The following is an 11,026-nucleotide window of genomic DNA, read 5'->3' on the forward strand; positions in this document are numbered from 1 at the left end:
GTTTTGCTTTCCTCCCTTCTTGCTCTCCTAAACCCAAAGAAAAAGGTCTGAAAATATTAATCAATTGCATCTTATAAACATTGTTATCCTTTCTCTTAGAAAATAAAAAAAATCCATGGTTTTGTGTGTCTATATAAATATATATATACGCACTCCCGGAGAAAGAGCTTAAAAATAATCACACTTCCGAAATATAATTGTATGGGGTTTGTCTGTTTCAGTTGGCAATGTGCATTTGTCTCCTTGCTCTGATTCCTTTCCTGAACTATCCTCAGATTATGCATTCAAACTATGCAATCAACACTACACACAAGCTACCACTAATACATTTCACTGGTGATTAAAGAAAATTCCAGGAAGCGATTACAGAGGGGATATTTGTAAGGGCGGGTTTGAGCCTTCTGTGCCTGATCTTCCTAAGCGCCTTCCCTGAGCAAGAGAAGGCAATTGAGAGGTGATAACTGAGGCTTTTGGTTTGCCACTGACCTCCAGAGAAGCCTGTGCCTCCCTGAGATGAAACGAATCCCAGGAAGATTTAACTTCACTGCACAGCTTCTAGGAATAGAATCACAGAATGGTTTGGGTTGGAGAGGACCTTAAATATCATGTAGTTAGAATAAAATTGATCTGAAGCACCAAACCCTGGAAGTAATGGCAAAGCCAAATACTGTTGCTCAGTAGAACGTGTCTCAGGCTGCATCCTTCTGGAACACACAAGACTCGAGTCCAAGAGAAGGAAGGCAGCACACATTATTCTTCAGGTTACACGGGTCTCCCTATCTGTGCATGTATCTCATCTTTCTTAGCAATTATTTGGCTCATGCTACTCCTTGCCTGAGGTAGTACAGCTGATTCTACAAACTACAAAAATTGCATCCTCCATTTTCATGTACCTTTATTGACAGGAGTGGCAGTTGTGCACACAGGAGAATGGAAATGGAAATCACTGGGTCCTGAACCAGGAATCTCAGGAAAGCTACTCCTAGACTTTACCTCAGGGCTTTGGCAGAAAAGCATCTGTTCACTGGTAAGAGACAGTGCCCTTAGGGTAGCTCATACCACTTCCCAAATAAAATAAACTGTTGGGCAAAAGTATTTGGCACCTTGGATACTCTGTATCATTTCAAAGTGCTCTCCCCACTGCTGAATCCTGATACACCATTCACACCTTCATATGTGGATCAAGCTGGGATCAGGAAGATCTGGGCTTTGAGACCAGAAAGTCAAAAATTATAAAGAGATGTGTAAACAGATGAATGGTGAGCCAGTGGGATCACTGAGATTGTATTGTACACGTTCTTGCCTACTCATGTTGGACTACATCCAATCCATGCAATTTACCAGCAAAAGTCATCACCATCAGATTATGGCGAGTGCTTATGGGAAATTAATTGGATGCCTTGGTCTGGTTCCTACGAGACTTGTGTTCTTAGCAACGTGACCACTAATTGTCAACTTTTTTTGGAAGCAAGAAACCAATGCCTGAACAGCTGCAGCTGAGGTGAAAGCATGGTTCTGTTTTCAATAGCTCCATAGCAAAACCAAGAATTTCAGCTCTCCAGCTACTTAACCTGGAAAGGGGAAAACCCAAAGCAGCTGCAGAAGAACAGCCAGCACTCACAGCACAAAACCACTCCATGTAGGACAGCCCAGGCTGTGCAAAATTACTACAGTAGGCATTTGACTATTCCTTGCTCTTAGCCATTCTCCGTGGTGCTCTCCCCAGGCACCCCTTGCTCCTCACTTCATTCTCTTCATCATCTTCCCTGTGCTCATTACACTCCTTTCACACATTCACAAAAGTCACCCTGGATACTCACAGGTGAATTATCTCAGCTCTGGCCACCAGATCAAACCCACCCTGTCTTACTGCTGTCTGAAACCTGTTACAGTTGTCAGATGCCTCCTGATCTAGACTTGGTTCAGCATCCCAGAAATCATTCCCAGAAATATCACTCATTAGAAGCCTGAGAACAAAGCAAAAGAAACGTGTAAAGAATTCCTCCAAGCCTTGTAACACCAAGCCATAATACCTGTCCTTGGGATTTCCACTGCTGCCAGTCTCACTCAAGGTGACCTCACAGGAATAAAAAGTAAGAAAAACATAAGATTTCTTCCCAGTTAAGCTACACTTGCTATGCTCTGTGAAACCAAGCAAGAGAAGTCAGATGAACACTTTAAATCAAGACAAGTAAAAGAGTCTAACCATTTCCCTGCCTCCTCAAGAAGTGTGGTCAGCTGGCCAGAAACAGCAAAGACACAACTGTGCTCCAGCATGCCCCCTGTGCCTGCCCTCCTGACCTGTGGCTGGGAAAGAACAGGTACAGCAACAGTGTGCAGGGACTGAGTGCTAAATTACTGGTGGAAAAGCACTTATCATGAAGATCCCATTCTAACATGGACAGTCTTCTAATTGTAATTTTCCCAAGCTTAGTCCAAGTTGTGAGGCAGGAAAAATTTGATCTGCTTGTTCTGTACTAAAACTGGAGTTCAGTCGCCAGCACAGCACTATGCTCTTGTTTCAAATTTGTTTCAAATGCATTAGAAATTACAGCATTAATAAGAAAATGGTAAACACAAGGGGAGGATTCATTCCAGAATCAAGCTGCACTTGGTAATTTACAAGAACAGGCTTTACACAGGGACTAAGGATACTTGGCAAATTGTATCTTCTTTTTATAGAATGAGAGCACAGTCCCACACATATCTTAACCCATGTGACCTCACAGGAAGGAATAAAGAACGACCTGCTCTTCATCCATTTGCTGTTGTTATTAAAACACTCGCTTCAGGCACGTGGGAGAGCAGGACAGGAGGGGGAGAAGCCAAACAAAATCCATTGTACCTCACACAGGATTTTTTGAAATTGCTGTAAGAACTCACAATGCGCAAAACCAAACAAAAGATAAATGCAAGAGCCAAAAATTAAAGACAAATAAAGGACAGAGAGGAATTACTGCTGTGAGGAAAGGGACTGAAAGTGCTGATTAGAAATTTCTCAGCCGACTTTGAGGAGGGAGGAGGGGAGGGAAGGGAATGAGAGGCTTCTCTTTCGTGCTCGCTTTTGTCTCCCTGCTTCTTCCCCATCTTGCACTCTGTCCCCTGGCCCCTCCACCTCCCAACCCCCACTACTCTTGCCCAGAGTGGAGTGTACCACTCTGGCTGGATTAGGGCTCCTTACCTTACTGCAGACCTTTCATTCCTTTGCACAGCCACTGGGGAGAGGAAAATCTTGAATCCATGTTTGCTAGCTAGCCCCCTCTCCCTTTTCCGTGCACACACACACTCACACACCTTTGCTTATTTGCTTTCTGTCGGCTGTGAAAAAGGACATCAGCACCTGATTTATGGCTGGCAGCAGCGGCTGGAGGAGGCTGGAGGGGAGCAGGCGAGCACTGACTGCCTCCATCCCTCAGCACACAGCTATGGATAACCTGTTGCCTGCCGGAAGCCTGTGCCTGCCAGCTCTCCACAGCACCAGCAGCACGCAGTCCTGTCTCAAAATCACAGCGCTGGAGGAAACTGGAAGGTCTTCCCACTGCAGCCGTAACTCTCTCTCTGCATTGACCCTGCATGCTCCAAGCAGTGCTCGCTGCCAGGAATCTTGAACTGCCCTCACTGGAAGGAGAAAAGTGTCAACAGCCCAGTCTTTTAGCTCGATAAAAAAATCCTGATTAGCCTGACTTGTCTAGATAAATAAGCTCTTTATAAAAAGGGAGGAATGTAATGTCATTACATTACATGTACATTAGCTACACCCTACACTGCTTTGCCAGTCCTTGAATGCTATTTATCAGCACGCTACTATGGCTAGTAGGAAAGGAGGGGCAGCTGTGGGTGCGCAGGCACTCCAGACCAACTCACTGAAGTGGGATACATTTGGAAGCAGTCAAATGGCAGGGAAGGAGGAAGGGAGAGATAGGAAGAAGAATGAACTGGAAGCTGCTGAAGCCCCAGATGAGGCCGTGAAACCCTGGAAGGGAGCAGTAGGCAGGCACCGGTGTTGAGGATGACTCAGAGTGAAAATGCAAGGAAAGGGGTGGGTGGGTGGTGGGAGAGAGGTGTTATGACTAAAAAGCCGAATTTACTGCTTGTGAATCCTAAATCCGAATAGGAAGAGGGAAGAGGCTGAGGTCTTTTTTGTGGGATACATAGGTGACAGTGGGAAAAATATGCCATTTAACCCAAGTGTGTCTGTTTCTTCTTTCAGCCTGTATCCAGCCTGCCTGGCTAAGTCATCCTACTGCAGCTTTTCCTATAGCTTGCTGCTCCTGCCTGTGCTTGGCTGCTTCACCGGCTCACAGGAGGCAGATCTTGCTCCTGACCTGACACGGCTTCTCTTTCTCCCCAGTTCCCGGCTGCCCCGCCGCTCTCACCTGCTGTAATCCCTTCCCTCTCCTTTCCTCGCTGCCCAGCTCTCAGACCCAGCTCCTTTTCACCTTGTCCCCCCCGCCCTCTCCCCATCACTGAGCCCTCTCTGCTCGCCTCTCCGGCTCCCCTCCCCCTGCCCTAGCGGGGGACTTGCCCGACCTTTTCGGGAGCCGGCGAGGTGAGGGGTGGGCGGCGAGCTGGGCTGGGGGGCAATCCCGTCCTGCGCTCACAAAGGCCTGGGCGCAACTGCACCGTCACGGGGAAGGCCCCCCTAGAATCCTGCCCTCTGGAAGCCGGGGCAGAGGCAAGGCAGCCCCCTCCTCTCACACCTCTGCTGAGACGGCATGTGCAGTCAGGACACCGGCTAAAGGAGAAGTTCCTGCAATTGTTCCCGGCACGGCACGGGCGGGCGGGGGGAGCCGGGGGTTCGTCGCCATCCCTCCCGCACCGCGGCCAAGGACACTCCGACCCCCCCGGGCCGGCTGCCCCTTCCCCGAGACGAGCGCGCTCTCTCCCCCGCGGCGAGCGGGGCCCAAGCGCCGCCGGCACCACGCGGAGCGGAGAGGAGAGAAGAGAAGCGCCGGGGGCCGCCCGGACCTGCCCCGCGCCCCGGCCGGGCGGGAGGCACCGGCTGCCCCCCCGTTCCCAGCCCTCTCCGCAAAAGTCTGCGAACTGCCCCGCGGGACGCCCCCGAGCCCCACGCCGGCTCCCTCCGAAGCATCTCCCCAAAGCACCCCCAGTTTTCGCCCTCGGGAAAGCCGCGGAGCCCGGCGGGCTGAGCACGGCGTGGGACGTCGGGGCCACCGGGCCACCCGTGCCCCCTCCCGCGGCCCTACCTGCGATCCACAGCAGGACGATCCATCCCAGGACGTGCCCATCCATCTTCCCAGTGGTCCAGGCGGCGCGGGGCGGCGGGATTGCGCGGGGGCGGCCCCGCTCGGGCAGCCGCCTCCCCGCAGAGCCGGCCGGGCTGGCGGAGCGGGCGCGCCGTGTGGCTCCGCTCCGCTCCTCCCCCGGGCCGGCTCCCCGCGGCCGCCCCCGCCGCTGTCCGGGCTCGGGCGGGGGGCGGCGGCGGAGAGGGGAGGGGGACGCGGCTTCTCGAAACTGCTTCTCTTCCCCGCTCCCTCCCTCCGGCAAAGGCGCGTTTCGGTTGCCTGTGCCGCTCCTCAGCCTACGGGCACCCCGGCACGTCCCTCTGCAACTCCTTCAGCCCCCCCGGCATCCCCGCTTCTTCGCGGGGTTCTTACAACTTCTCTAGTAAGCGCTTGAAAATGTCCTCGCCGATCATCTGTCCTCCCCACATTAGACAAATGTACACCTTGGGAAATGAGCGTAGAGGGTTCCTGTTCTAAATTTCCCTGGGGTTTCCACTTCCAGCACGGGCACAGCAACTAATTATTGTAATTTTAGATAAAGGAGTATAATTTTAGATGAGGAGGTGTTCTGTCTCTTAACAATGGGCAGCCGAGTTGCGGGGTGTTAAATTTTCGTGTTAACATGATACTGGAAGGGGATGGGGGTTTTGTTTGGGTTTGGCGTGTTTTGGGGGTTTTTTTTTGTTTGTTTGTTTGGTTTTTTGGGTTTTTTTGGGTTTTTTTTTGTGAGAAAAGGGTCACATACAGCCTTAAATGACATTTTAGAATATGGATGTTGCTTAGAAATTAAATGGTCCTGGCCGCAGCAAACCCACGTGGATACACATTAACTGTACTTAAAACTTTTAAAGTTTCTATGAAAACATAATAAGCCAGTGGAATTATTCATGGGCCTAAATAGCTGACTAAAATAGCATCATGCTTCCTTTTGTGGCTCAGCACCGGAGAGAGGCACAGAGTGCTAAATGGCACTCCCCATCCAGCACAGCTTCCCTTTGAGTGTTACTCATCCTCAGGCACTTTTCTTACGGGGGTTTGGCTGGTGTTTGCAACCAAAGCTGGGATGCTGCAGGCATCAGTGATCCACATGAGAGATGGGACTAGTCTCCAACTTTGTCTCATCTGGAATTTGCCAAAAAACACAAATGATTGATTTTTCGAAAGCAAAGTGCCTTGGTGTGTCCTGCTGCTAAAGGCAGGGTGCACAGGGATGCCTGCAATAAATCTGCACAAGCTGTTGACATTCTAGCAGGTGTTCTCCAGTTGCTTGTAGATTCCTCATCATTTCGCCTTTCAGACTGAACTTCTCTACAAGCAAGATAAGCTTTTCTTTAAAAGTGCAAATAAAAAAAGATCAATAATTTCTGAAGGAAAAACCAAACCAGCATGTTTGCAGTGATAAAAGATGTGTTGAAACATCTTTGGTTGTTTTCAGACAGGTGTAGTCCCTCTGTTACTACAGTTAAAATTGAATTAAGCAAGGAGACAATCCTTAGGCACACGATCTGGTTTTAAGTGTTTTATTTGGAGCCATTGAATGTTATTTAAAAATATTTTTCACATGGAAGTTTATTTTCATTCAGCATTGCTTTAAAAAAATACACTCCCACCCCAATCAGTGTCCTGGTGTTCCTCTGACCTGATACATTATGCATTTAACTGTTATGCAGTACTAGCTAAAAGTTCCTATTAAGATGTCCCTATTACACTAAATAATGTATACATGTGCAGCAGTGCTGTTCTCCTTCAGCACACTGATCTGACACCCCACGGCCTTCAGCACAGGTGGAAGACAAAGTAGAAATTCTCATTAGGGGCACAAGCCCCCAGCAATGTGTGTTTCCAGAAAATTCAGATAGAACTGGTACTTTTCAGATGGTATTTTACATCAGCACAGAGCCTGCCTCACCACGGTTACCTATCTATAGGATATTATCCATGAAAGTTTGTATGGGTAAGACTCTTAAAATGTAAATACAAAGCTATTTTTCTCTTCTTCCCCAACCATTTTTCCTGATAACCCTCAACGTTTCAAGTGAAATCCTGGTTCCTTGCCTTTTTGTAACTTAGCTGGCCAGGATTCTGAGCCAGAGTTTCCTGAGACAATGCTGATGTTGATATTATCTCATCTGTTTAACACTGGGAGATGTACGATCCCTTATGTGTCACTGTTGTTAGCTACTACTGGGGTTTTTTGTTAGTTTTTTTTTTTTTTAATCTACTCCAGCTTTTGCAAATAAATTTGGCATGCATCACTTTTGCTAAACTTTTGACTCACGACAAAGGAAGGAAAGATTTTCAATAGAAGGAAGCACCATTGTTTCGCATGTAACGTTGGATTTATATCTGCTTTGAAATTCTCATAAACTTACTGTAGGGTCCTTTCTCACTTAATGTTAGCTGTCATTTGTATATATCCACCTAAGATGGATGCCCAGGCCCTGAATAGATGTTCCAGATCTCTGTAGACCTTTGATCTCCTGATTGCAACATCCGAGCTGGCTTAATAGTTAATGTTGGGATGTTGTCTTTCCTTTTAGCCCAAGACAGAAAGCAGCATGGATGCAGTTAGCCCCAGTTCACCTTCAAACGGCGGGGAAATTCCTATGCAATTAGCCAGATGGCTTCAAGCCACAGCCCAGCAGGGATTCTCTGTCCTTTAAAAACAACACACTGGACTTAAACCTTCATCTCCCTCAGTCACTTGACAACCTTGACGTCGGATGAGCAAATTCCCGGTGTTTGCCCTGTGTAATTTAGCCCCAGACAGAATCGGAGGAATACCACACTGCAACACTGTTTGATTTCACTGCTGATCCCGTGACTCCACCTGAAGGAGTTCTCTAAGCCGTGGGATCATGAACAAATTCAGCTGAACAATGGGGAAACAAACAAACTAATTTTTACTCATATGCTGCAGCAGCTGCTGGCTCTTTTCTCTCTTTGCCAAGTACTTCATTCCTCCCTCCCTCGTCTCATCTTTCAGTACCAATCTTGTGGTCGTTTCCTCTGCTGATACGCAGAGTCAGCTTTTTAAATTACCACCACCACCACGTGGAACGATTTACACCAGCACCTCAGTCAGAATGACCCATCTCGGCAACATCCCTGAAAAAACACTCTGCTGCATGAAGATTTTCATGCCGTTCAGCCCCCTGGATTTCCCTTGTAGAAATTTCCATAGAAACAGTGATTTCCACAGCTTTTCCGGGATGCCATGCTAGACTCAGCCATTAGACTCTGCTCTCTTGGTTTAGTACTGAGATCAGCACGTTGCAGAACTTACTGGGTGACACACCATCCGTTCATTGCGTTTAGTGAGTCTCTTCAGGTAGCTAGTGAGTAAAACTTTTCCTCGTTTGCTGTGTTACACTAGAATCTTCTATTAATCCTTGATAGCTTCACATCAAGACATTGTTGAAATATATTCACTCTCTATATTGTTTTTTTTCCAAGCTGCCTGGTTACATTTGATAGCACAATAATACAGAGCTTTTACATCCCAATAACATCAGGAGTGAGTGATATGTATATATAAGCTGCTACTGTTTTTTAATAATGATGTCTGTACCAATAAATGTTTAGAATATTTAATAGAGAAATTTGGCTTTCTCACTACAATGAACCTTCAGGTCTGTAATATAAATTCAACATTAGGAAGAACCCAAGAGAACAGCACCCTGCTATAGTATTTACTCCTCTGTATAAATTTCCTATCCTTCTCCTGACTCTTTTTTAGACCAAAAATCACAGCATGCCTTTGCTACACTTACAGAATAAACCTGAAATTTTCATTTAAAACACTAATGGCATGTCAGCAATAATGTTTTGTGAAGTTATCATATAGGTAAAGGATCACAAGTGAATCATCCCAGCTCACCATCTTTTGTGTGTCCTTATAGACAAAAATACACAATAGGACAAATTCTGCTTGCATATCTACAGATAACCTAGAAGGTAACAAGCTGTTAAATAAATAAAAATACCTTAGCTTATATAGGGTATTCTACAAGTATAGTCAGCAGTAAGCTCTGATTGGTTAATTTACAAAGGTCTTTGTTTTACTTCTCCTACATGGGGTTAAAGCAGTAGCTAAGTTCTCCAAGCCAAGTTTCTCACCTCTTAGTCATGTCTTCCCAGGACATTTCATCTTTGTTGAGCATATCTTCAAGGCTATGCCTGTCCCTATTATCTCGTTCCCAGATCTTGTACAACTATGCAGTTTCTCAGGCCTCAAAACAGGGCCTGGTTCCCAAGCTCTGTTTCCCAGGTCAGACAAAGCCTGATTCTGGAGTCTTAAACAGAGGGTTTTTGAAACAGGTATTCCATAGAATCACAGTCTTGTTCCAACAACCATTCTCCAACACAAACCAATGTGACAGAATGTATTTGATACAAACCCATGTTGATTGGCATTAATTACATTACTTTTCTTTAATTCATTATTGAAGCAAATCCTGTATCAGTGATTCTATACTTTTGCCTGGGATCCCTGTCAGTCTAATAGGTCTGTAATTTCTCAGGTCATCCTACTCAGGGCCAGATCCCAAACAAGACTTTGGAAAAATTTTCAGTACCTAACATTTAGAACTCAAATCTAAAAAAAAAACCCTCATTCAGCAGCAGATTGAGACTGAAAGAACACATGTACTGTCAAAGTTGCCTAAAGGCTTACAGTTTTCCTTCTCTGCATACCCAGATAGTCCTGAGCACAGAGATGTCTAACAAACTCCCAAGGTCCTTGTTTCCTACCTAAAAACCTGGTCTGATCTGATGTTAAAGATTTCCCAGACTTTGTCCAGGATACTTGGAACAATGTGGTGATTTCACTGGAGCCCTGGCATGAAAGGTGTTTGAAACTGATGGCAGAGAGGGAATGCAGCTGTAGCACACCTGGGTAGCTGGTTGCCATCTACCAGGTTTAGCAGTCCTGGGATGTGCTGGTCAGCAGGGTTACAGCACTTGCCCAGCAGGTCCCCTGCATACTGCAATTCCATGACCTGCTGCACTGCAACCCCCAGCACAAATGCTACAAATTCTGGAGAGAAGACAGAAGCATTATCAGCTCTCATTTGAGTTCTCTGAGAAACCTGGAAAAAAGGTGCTGATACCATCCATGAAGCCTGGTCCAGGACATTGTCAACAGGTCCAACACTCAGCAAAACCCTGCATGGGAACAAGGCAAGGTGAGTTCTTGTAAAAAGACCTCCTGACTCCTAAGTGTACTAAGTTACATCCTTAATCACATAGGTGAGATATAAGCTACCCTGCACTCTTGCAGTTGTAGCACTGTTCAAAAAGAAAGCTAAGATTCACTAAGTCAAAAGGTCAAAAAAGAAAGCTGGCAGCTGTAGCTGACTGGTTAAATCATTCACCTGGGGAAGGGAGGCCTACAGGCTCTCATCCCTGAGATGCTTATGCATTACATGTGAAACAATAATAATTACTGGTCTATACTTTGTATCATTCTCCAGAGAATTTGTATGTTATAAAATCTCCATTACCAGGCTGAGAAAGAAATCAGCCGTGAGATTATGTGACAAAAGCTTGTCTCCATAGCACACAAAGGAGTGCAGAGGGACAATGGCACTTTAGTGGTTGGTAGCCCAACTAACACCCTGCCCTGGGAGTAGCCCTCCAACACCCACCACAAAAGCTCATCAATGCCCATTTTCACAACTCCAAAGAAGCACAGGGAAACAATGGCAGATGGGAACCCTCAGATAGGAACTCAGAATAAAGGAAAAAAACCATTCCAGGCTCTTCCTAGGGCTGTCCCA

General features: G+C 46.6%; 1 protein-coding gene across 7 annotated transcripts in view; it reads right to left on the reverse strand.

Moving 5' to 3' along the window:
* ILDR2 (immunoglobulin like domain containing receptor 2) overlaps positions 1 to 5,843 on the reverse strand; it is a 40,224-nt gene extending 34,381 nt beyond the window's left edge. The window contains exon 1 of one of the 7 annotated variants that reach the window (XM_021547925.4): positions 5,208 to 5,837. In XM_021547925.4, the coding sequence (XP_021403600.1) occupies positions 5,208 to 5,253 (46 nt within the window). In that variant the 5' untranslated portion in view covers positions 5,254 to 5,837. Of the gene's footprint in view, positions 1 to 5,207 lie in introns of all 7 variants that reach the window. The other 6 variants (XM_077781187.2, XM_031505859.3, XM_077781186.2 and 3 more) reach the window with 6 other exon arrangements.
* Between the last annotated feature and the right edge of the window lie 5,183 nt (positions 5,844 to 11,026).

Source organism: Lonchura striata, chromosome 1, assembly GCF_050655825.1.
Source record: "Lonchura striata isolate lonStrDom1 chromosome 1, ASM5065582v1, whole genome shotgun sequence".
Taxonomy (NCBI): Eukaryota; Metazoa; Chordata; class Aves; order Passeriformes; family Estrildidae; genus Lonchura; species Lonchura striata.